Genomic DNA, 10,073 nt, shown 5'->3' with positions numbered 1-10,073 from the left:
AACTCAACTGGTCTTTTTACTGGGAGCCAGCATGTTGTTGCAAAAAAGCTGGACAGTTTAGAGAGGTGGGAAGAAGAGCTGAATTGAAATTGGTATGTTGAAATAGAACAATTTGATAATTGAAAATAAAGTAAAATAATATAACAATGGTAACAAAAAGGGAAAACAGCACTTGATGCACAATGCAATTGCTCACCACCTACTGACTGATGCAAGACTCCCCTTCTCAAACCCAGATTGGTGACTGCCCCCAGTTTAGGTACTGGGCATGACCTTCTATGGTGTGGAATATCCCTTTGGCCAGTTACAGTCACCTGTCCCTGCTATGCTCCCTCCTGGTTTGGGAGAGCATGAGAAAAGGAGGGAATAAAAAGTCCTTGACTTTGGAACAACAGGACTTAGCAAAACCCAAAACATCAGTATGTTATCAACACCCCTCTCATCCAAAACACAAGACCATAACATCTACTGAGAAGAAATTAACTCTATCCCAGCTGAAGCCAGAAAAGCATGATAGAAATATAATGCTGAATCTCTGTACAAAGTAGTAAAATTGAAGAGAAACTGCTAGATTGTTCCTTAATCTTTGTTGAATGCAGAGTAGCATTGAACTTAATTCATTTTGCATTTAATTATCAAATAAATTCTAAAAATTGTTAAAGAAGATATGCACAAAAAGCTGTGCTTGCTTTCATGAAGTAATCTTAGGGACACTGCAAAGATGCATATGAAGTCAGAGACCACAGCTTTGGTGTACTGCTTCTTCATCCTCCAAAACACAGTCAGTGTCCTGCAAGAATGGAAGAGGGAAGAATAAATTGCTGTGGTAGAAACAGAGAATGAAGCTAAGCAGAAATATAGATCCTGATTATTAGAAAGGACAGTTACATCTGGAAATGTACAAGGCAATTGTATTCAAGAGGATCTAAACCTGTGTGTGAGGTTTCACAGGCTAATAGCTCTGCTGCTCTTGACCTTCTGCAGCATTTTGCTCTGTCCTTTTCCAAGCAAAATACCTGGGTTATACAAATATGAAGCTGAAATACAGATGTGTTTTCCCTTGATGTCTACATTCCTTATAATCAAGGTGGATTTCATGACCTGATGGTATAGTGGAAATCAATGCAATGGAGGTACAGTCCTGGCAGAGGACAGAGCTGTATCTTTCAGTGGCAATGGTGTTTTGCCTCTGTAACACTTCTGGCCTGATAGCAAGTGGCTGGAGAAGTCAAATGTATCATACAACCTGCTGGAAATGACCATTTTACTGAGTTCATTTTGGAGTTCCCTTTTCTCTAGACATGTCACCCCTTTGAAAATAATCAGAAGCAGACAGAAATTCATAGAATGCAGCAAAAATTTGCTGGGCAGAAACACTTCAGTCACATTTTTGTGACAAAGGATATAAAAAACTCGGATGTCTTTAGAAAGCTGTCAGCACTGCAGTGACATCTCTTTACCAGAGGTTATTAGACATTTCTAGACTATCATGGTAGTTCTAAACTATGTCCATCTTCTGGGCATAAATTTTCAGAGGTTACTAGACATTTCCAGACTATCATGGTAGTTCTAAATTATGTCCATCTTCTGGGCATAAATTTTCAGAGACTGCTGGGAGTTACAATAGTAGGCCTAGCATAGCCAGTGTAGGTTGAATTGACTTGAGAGAAATGTCTTGAGACATTTCTCTCAAATGACTTGAGAGAGAAATGTCTACACTTGTAGTATTGCTGGTACTGTGTAGTGACGAGATCATTATGGAGAAAAGGGTTGCAAAGTATTAGGATCTTGGAGAAGATTCAGTGTCTTTTCCATGACCATGCTGAGGCCCTGACTGAGGCACAAGCATGTGCATTCCTGGTTGTCCCTACAGAATTATAGAATCATTAACGTTGGAAAAGACCATTAAGACCATCGTTCTGCTGGACCTGAGCTAAACTTTGCTTGAAACTTCATAGAGGGCACCTCCCCAAAGGACCAAGAGCAACCACCGGAGACCCCAGAAGAGGCCCATGCAGGCATGGTGACACATCATAAGGCTGTGCAAACTAAATTACTATGCATGAGGTAGGTGGTAACAAAGTATTGAATAGGCAGGTTTATGTAAAATTATGTGTATAAATTCTCTTGGTTTTTACTCCTTGGTGTGCTAGATAGTAGGAAAACTTGTACCTTGCACCTTCTGTAAAATAAAGAAATATCTCCTTTCTGGACCTAAACATTTGTCTGTGTTCCTAAAATGTCAGTGTTCCAAAAATTTGGCAATACCAGCATCTCAATGTTTTTCTTGTTGTGAGGGGCCTGGAACTGGGCACATGACATGAGGTGTGGCCTCACCAGCGCCAAGTACAGAGGGACAATCACTGCTGTGGTCCTGCTGGCCACACTATTGCTGATATAGACCAGGATGTCATTGTCCTTCTTGGCCACCTGAGCACATGCTAGGCCATGTTCAGCTGCTCTTCATCAGCACCCCCACATCCTTTTCTGCCAGGCAGCTTTCCAGCCACTGTGTTCCAGCCTCTAGCACTGCCTGGGGTGTTGTGACCCAAAAGCATCACTCAGCACTTGGTCTTGTGGAACCTCACACAATTGGCCTCAGTCCATCAATCCAGGCTGTCCCAGTCCCCCTGAAGAGCATTACTGCCCTGCAGGTCAATACTCCCATCCAACTTGGCGTCATCTGTGAACTTGCTGGGTATGGACTTTATGGTCCCATCCAGGTAGGTGATGAAGACATTAAACAGGGCTTGCCCAAATACTGACACCTGGAGAACACCACTAGTGACCAGCTGCCTGCTGGATTTAACTCCATTCACCACAACTTTTTGGGCCCAGCCATCCAGCCAGTTCTTACCCAGCAGAGTGAACCCAGAGTTCGCTCATAAACACCATGAGCTGACAGCTTCTCCAGGAGAATGCTGTGGGAGATGGTGTCAAAGGCTTTGCTGAAATCTGGGTAGACAACATCCCCAGCCTTTCATTCATTCTCTAGTTGTGTTACCTTGCTATAGAAGGACATTTGGTTGGTCAGGCAGGATTCGTCTTCCAGAAACCCATTTGGCTGGGCCTGACCTTCTGCTTGTCCTGTCTTATGTTCAGAGCAACCATTTTAGGCTATAAGCTTAATTCCAACAACTTTTAAAACAAGCCAACAAACTAATAGATGGCAAACCCCTGCCAAAAAGTGAGAGGATTTCTCTGGGTGAGGAGATGAAGCAACACTGGCAGCAGCTGCTGGGCAGTCAGAACCTAACAGATGCCTGTGGGCAGAAGACATGTTTAGAATTCCATCTTTGTCATTGCTCAAGAGCAAGTTTGATAGGGCTCTGGGCAACCTGATGTAGTGGGTGGCATCCTTACCCAAAATAGTGGGGCTAGAACTAGACCATATTTAAAGTACCTTCTGATCTAAACTGTTCTATGACTCTGTGAATTCCATTTCTCCTCTCTTCTTCTCCTTGTTCTTTCCCCCACTTATTTTCTACCTTTCCCCACTTTTTTCCTTTTTCTCTCCTTTCCCCCGTTTTTCCTCTTTTTCATATTTTCTTTTTTCCTATCAGTATTCCTCCCTGTTTTTCCTCCCATTTCCCCCTCTTTTTTTAATTCGCCCCTCCTTCCCCCCGCTTCCCACTTTACTTTTTGTTTCCTTTTCTTCCCTTTTGTTTTTTTCGGCCGTGCTGTAACCCGCAGGTTTCCGACCCCGAGCGGCTCCGGCAGCCGGCTCCGAGCGGCGGGGTCCGGCTGGGAGTCGGGGCGGTCCGCGGGGATTGCGGGCGGAGCGGCCCCGGCCCCGGCCCCTCCCCGGGGCGGAGGGAACGGAGCCGAGCCCGCCGGAATCGCGCCGTTCCATCCCCGCCGCTTTCTCTGCGGCTTCGCTATGTCGTCGGGCGGCAGCCTGAGCACCATGCAGCGGCTGGTGGAGCAGCTGAAGCTGGAGGCGGCCGTGGAGAGGATCAAAGTGAGCCGGGGCGCGGGGTGCGGGGCGCCCGGGACCGGGGTGGGGCGCGGGGTGCCGCGGTGGGGCGGGAGAGAGGAGCTGCTCCTCTCCTTTCTCTCCTTTCCCGCCGCACTGGTCGGCGGCGCCCGCCAGGGGAAGGAAGGGGGTGAGGGGTGCGTGTGCCCGGCGGGCTTCGAGCCCCGGCCGCACGGGAGCGATGGAGAGAGTGCCGTTCTCTGGTGGAAGGAGACGGGATAAATAATACAGCAGCTCCTCGTTAGTTCTGCCCCAGCAAACAGATAACTGGCAGTAGTTCCTCGCAGCGGAGCCAGCCCGACTCTTCCCCCGCCCCGATTCGGAGCGCTGGCAGGATCTGCGGAGGGAGGCGGTGCGGGGTGGTACCCGCTGGCACTCTTGGGGAAGGCAGGCGATTTGCTACACATGCATGAATGTTCTCCTGCTTGCACATTTCCAGACAAAGGCAGCATGACGAAGCGGTTCTATCGTCTGCCAGCTCCTCAGGTTTGGTGACCTGACCGAGACAGTTCTTGCTTTCCAGCAGATATGGAGGGTTCATCATGTGCACAAAATCCAGCATAGTCTGTGAAGTGATGGAGATCAAATTAATTTACATCCTGCACTTTCTCGTCTCTCTGCTAGCATTCGCCATTTTTCTCTGGCCAGAAAAGTCAGTCACAAAGAGACTTGCTTCCTTAGTCTGACGACAGTGCCAGCATACTGAGCTGCAGGAACTTAGCTAATTGATTTTAAAATACTTCAAAATACTTGTTCCCAGTACTCCTGACCCAAGCTGGGGAAAATTTGACTTGCTCTTTGCAAGGTGAAACCACTCTGGCTTTTGGATATAATTCTGATCAATTTGGTTTTGTTACTACATTTTTGTAGCAAAACAGAATCAGCAGATGCTTGATTCACTAAAAATTACTGTGCTTATCACCACAGTAAAGTGTGGGAATATGTGAAAAACAACATGTTTCAGAGTAGAAATGTAGACTCTTGTGGCAAGAGGAGTATTGTCAAACACTGAGATGACTACCCACTGGTTATTGTTGGTGCCTGGATCTCTGTTCCTGCTCATTTTGAGTCATAACTCAAAATACTTATACACTCCTCCCCACTATTTTTTTGTGTATAAAATACATAGTTTTACAGGTGTTACTTTGTGGCAGTAACACATTCTGGAGCTGGACTTCTCAAGGCTGCGTATTTTTTGAGTTTGGTGTCATAATCTAGGGAGGCTTGTCCCCTGATGGACCTCAGACTCATCTTTCTTGCAGCAATGTGCACAGCAGTCTCTTTCCAGGTCTGCTGTTCTAGCAGCCTGTTCATGGCTTTGAAATGACACGTGATTAAAAACATGTCACATAAATGGTGTCATCTGTGTTTCTATACATACAGTACAAAAATAACGTGAAATATATTCAGCTGATAAAAACTACTTGGTTCCATTTTAGCAAGCACTGAGATGGGAGAAAATGTTGTTTCAGCTACTTCGAATAGACAATGTGTTTCCAGACGGAAGCTGGTTATGAAAGGATTTTTAAAAATACATTCCATTCTGCCAAGTTCCAATGGTGATTTTGTTTACCCTGCTGGCTAAAAAAGCAGACAGGAACAATATTTTCAGAAAGAGGAAACTGAGTAGGAAGAAGTACCCACACACATCTTGCATGCAGAGGCTGCTGAAGGGAGTGTGTTTGTCATGTGATGAAATACTGCAGAAATTTTCTGTGAGAAAAGAAGAATGTTACAGGGCATAGGTGGGACTAAGAGTAGGCAGTTCTGGTTTATATCTTTTGAGGATATACCAAGATATACATAGCTCAGTCTGTGTTGAAGGGTTTGGCAGTAAAGCGCAAGGAGATGCTGTAGGCACCGCTAACTCACAACAGAAAAAACTCCATGTAGCCTTGGCCTGACCAGTGTTGGCTAGTGGAATCTCTGCCTGATAGCCACTGGTGCACAGTCAGGCGCCACAAGGGGTAGGTGCTGTGGTTGAGGCAAGCGTGCTAATGCTGCAGAGGATCCAAGGGGCTGGGCAGGGCAGGAGACCTCTGCAGCCTCTAGAAAGGGCTTCTCCTCAGGTAAGGAAGGAGTGACAAAGGCTGCTGACTTAGCAGGAGTCCTTGCTGCAGATGCTTCTCCCTGTACTGTGCTCAAGAGAACCTGGGAGGCTGAGATAAAAAATCTTCTCGTAACAGCTCGCTGAAGTGCCATCAACTGCTGGCTAAATTCAGGCAATTACTAGGATGAGCGTCCTGGAGGAGAGCCTGGAGAAGAATTGGAAGACAGTGAACAGGAGAGCAGCAAAGTACCAAACAAAAGTGTGTGCTAAGCCAGATTTCCTGTGTCTCCAGATGCTGTTAGATGGGATGGCCCAGAACCAAAATTCCACTGGGGCTCTGGGGTGGTTCCTGCAGACAGGAGGCTGGGAAGTGTGGATGGTCCTTCTGGTTATTGTTTTGGCAACACTGCAGAGTTGTGTAGGAAGAAAAGTCAGTATTTCAGGAGACCTATAACAAAGGCAGAGGTGAGGTCAGAGGGAAACTTACAGTTCCATCAATATATTTAGTACTTCCTTTTATAAATATGTATCAGACAGCATGGGTTTTGACAGTTCCCTGCAGCTGTTCTTAATATGTGTCTGGGAAACTGGAAATTCCTCTACATTTTCCTTCAAAAATGTAGGCACATGACTGACTTGCCATCCACAAGGAGGGAGAGAGAGCAGGGGAGTTAAGTGCTGATGACATTTTGCCTTTGGGATCTTGGACTTGTTCTGCAGCTCTGGACTCTCCTTCTATGGGGCCAGAGTGTGGATTTGAAATTCTGACTTCACTGCTGGGGGAAAATGACCATTTGGACTTCAAAAGCTTTTCATCCTCATCTTTTTGCTTTCACTCCTTGTAATGCTCTCTGTTGTTTAGAACTTCAGAATGAAAATAATTTTGATAAACTATCAGAGGATATAAGAGTTCAAATATAAACCTCCAAGCACCACAGTACATTATAAAATCATCATAGCTCTATGCATTTTAATGGGAAGAAATTGCATCACACTGGCAACCTCAAACCTCAGTCCTCTACACTCGTCTGGCTTATCACTGGCATAGTATTTCATATGTGCTTCATCAGACCTTTGTAAATTCTGCTTCTGTGCTGATATACTTGATGTTCTAGAATCTGAGAGGTGACTTGGCTGCACTCCAGCTCTGTTTGACAATAGCTCTTCAAGAGGAAATGCTTAATAGATGCTTATGAATGAATTAGTTTCCCCTCTGGATTTTTTTTCCTTTTCAGGTCTCTCAGGCAGCTGCAGAACTCCAGCAGTACTGTATGCAAAATGCTTGCAAAGATGCCTTGCTTGTTGGGGTTCCCACAGGGAGCAATCCCTTCCGTGAACCCCGATCCTGTGCTCTGCTCTGAAATCAGGTAATAAAGTCACAGATGCCATGACAACCACCCTAATTTGAAACTCAAGCCCTTGGAGAGACAAAGACACATGGTGATACTTGTTTTAAGTGTTGAGTTCTTGCTTAGGTGTTCATCATTTCTCTGCTGGCTCTGTGAATGACTTTCTGTTTTTTTTAGGTGTGGCAGTTGAAGCATGTCTCTTTTCTACAGCTCTTTCTAGAGGTGTTTTCTTTATGAGTTGGTTTTTTATTGGGATAGCTGTGTTTCTGTGTTTGTGCAGCAATAAGGTAATTAGCAGCATCCAAAGTAATTAACATTGTCTAAGACGCACAGCTATGTTTGACATAGCTGGACAGTAGAGAGTCACATACCCAGCTTGGAGAAGTAAGACAAAATTGTGGCAATTTTATATGTTCTGATGACTAGCTCACAGCTTAAGAATCATGTTAAAATACATGTAGGTCTTTAATGTCATACGCAGTTCATTTTGCTGTGTCTGTCCTTAGGCTTTTTCTGTTCTTACTGTTGGTATAGCACCAAAAGCAGTGGAAGCAGAGAGGAGTTGAGGCAATCTGTAGTCACATCCTTCGTAACCTTTTTCAGCACAGATCTAAAAGATGAGCTACTCCCTAAACTCTGCCTGTACCCCTGTAACACCTGTAGAGTAGGTGGGTGGGTGGCTGTCCAACATTTGCAAACCTTTGGGATCCAGTTTCATGATTCCCAGTCTGGCCTCTCCCATTTGTCACAAAGGTTATCAGTGATTGCAGCAGGAGAAAGAAAGGCCATGCATGCTAGTAGTCTTGGGCAGAACCACACCATAATTTGGAAAATGTACTTCTTTTGCATGACACACAAATAAATAAAAAAGAAAAAGAAAAATAATTTCTGCTAAAGAGCTGAATAATCTACAGAGAGAGGAAGAAACATTGAAGTCTGTTCTTTTGATGAGAGTGCTATTAAAGAAAAAATCGGTGTCTTCTCTAAGGGCAGAATTTAAGCTAGAATATGAAGTACTCGTAAAATTTTCCCCTTGCTGCTGCCAACTTGCACCTGAGCTTTTGCCTCATCAATAGCATGTCTTCGATAGTTGCTAACATAGGTTTAGCAAAACAGGACTGAACCTAAAGAAAGGGAACAACTGAACATGAGATGGTCTTCTGGAAAAATTTAGAGAGGGTGAAGCAAAAGCAAATTTTCTTAATTTGGGCGCCACCTGTAATTCTCCATGCAAATAAGATAAAATTTTTAATGACCATTGCATATGTTCTTCTGTTGTTTAAGCAGCCTTTCTACTTTTTGGTTTTTTGGGGGTCTGTGTGTGTATGTGTATACATATTTCTGAGGTAATCACATCACACAGATACATTACAAAATATTTTCTCAGAAAAACTTGATGATTAATTTATGATACTTTAAAAATGCATAGCTGAGCCCAAGATGTCATTTGGTACTGATAGATCAAATATTTAGTTTATTATTCTTTTGTTACCTTAGAATCATAGGAAATTCAGAGCAAAGGAAAAGCCATTTAAAAATGTTATGATACTGTGAGAATGTCCACATCCAGCAAAGGAAGGTCATTTTTTGGTTTTTCTCAGTGCAAAGGAGGTTTTCTGTTGTAATTTATGAGAGAAATTATATCTATCAGCCTAAGAAGATGGCATTTAATAAGCCTTTGTTTTTTCTTCTTGTAGGGGAGGTCATTGGAGGATTGCCTTCAAGCATCACATGAATAACAACTGCCTTTCCTTCACAAGAAAAGTCTCTTTTATGCGGCTAGAACAGCATCCTAGATATCTGTCTGTGTGTTCTTGTGAATCTGTTTTCCACTATATTTTAGTAATGTTCTTGAAGTTTTTTAATTTAACTCTTACTCTTTTTGTAATCATCATCACTTTTACTACACTATGCTAACTATACAAATATTACTTGAGAAGTTTACATTTTAGAAATGAAAAATATGTGAAGTTTTAATGAAATTACTTACTCTGACCTTGATAAACTGTAACACCACAATAATAGCAAAAACTACTAATGGGGATTTTTTTTCCAAAATAAAACAACCTAAAAGTGAATAATTAAAGTATAAAGCTAAATGCTGTTAGAACTGAAGTAATGTCCTCAGGAGACATTTTGCTTCCATTAGCAAGACCTGGAACCAACTTTAGTTTTTTTTCAAGTGCATCTGCGTGCATAAATGACATATTTTAGTAACTGCTGTAGCAGAGGCCTGATTCCTAAAGCATATTTCTTGCAATGCTTCTGATCTGTAAGCCTTCTTCTACTTTGTAACAGTACTGCTGTGGTGGATTTTTTGTCATTTTCTTGACATATTTAAAATGTTACCAAACAGACACTGAGAATCTGTAAACACCCAAAGATAATTGCATGCATTGTTGTCACGGTTTGCAATACACAGAATTTACTTAAAATGTGCTTGGTCATTTGCCTTCACTTTTCTGATAGAGCACTTTTACAAGAACAACTTTTTAATAGGTTTTTAATTTTGTGTACTTCCTGTTGTTTGTATTAATCTTTTAGAAGTTTGGAAATAAAATTCCTATCCCTCTTGGCTTTGAACTCATTGTCTAATTGTAACAAAGAGCAGCTACTGTGAAGAAGAGGATACATGGATTTTGCAGTGGGAGTGAAGGCCTCGAGCTCCTTGCTCTTTTGGGAAGAGATAGTTGCTGTT

At 43.1% G+C, this 10,073-nt stretch overlaps 1 protein-coding gene across 1 annotated transcript; it reads left to right on the top strand.

The window, feature by feature from the left end:
- The first annotated feature begins 3,789 nt into the window (after nt 1-3,789).
- GNG10 (G protein subunit gamma 10) lies at nt 3,790-9,958 on the top strand. The gene is made up of 3 exons (XM_002188558.6): nt 3,790-3,961; nt 7,262-7,393; nt 9,073-9,958. Exons 1-2 carry the CDS (start codon nt 3,881-3,883, stop codon nt 7,385-7,387), a joined length of 207 nt encoding a protein of 68 aa, XP_002188594.1. The 5' UTR covers nt 3,790-3,880; the 3' UTR covers nt 7,388-7,393; nt 9,073-9,958.
- Nucleotides 9,959-10,073: the final 115 nt, after the last annotated feature.

This window comes from Taeniopygia guttata, chromosome Z (assembly GCF_048771995.1).
Source record: "Taeniopygia guttata chromosome Z, bTaeGut7.mat, whole genome shotgun sequence".
NCBI classification, from domain to species: Eukaryota; Metazoa; Chordata; class Aves; order Passeriformes; family Estrildidae; genus Taeniopygia; species Taeniopygia guttata.
This window is presented reverse-complemented; position numbering and strand designations above follow the sequence as displayed.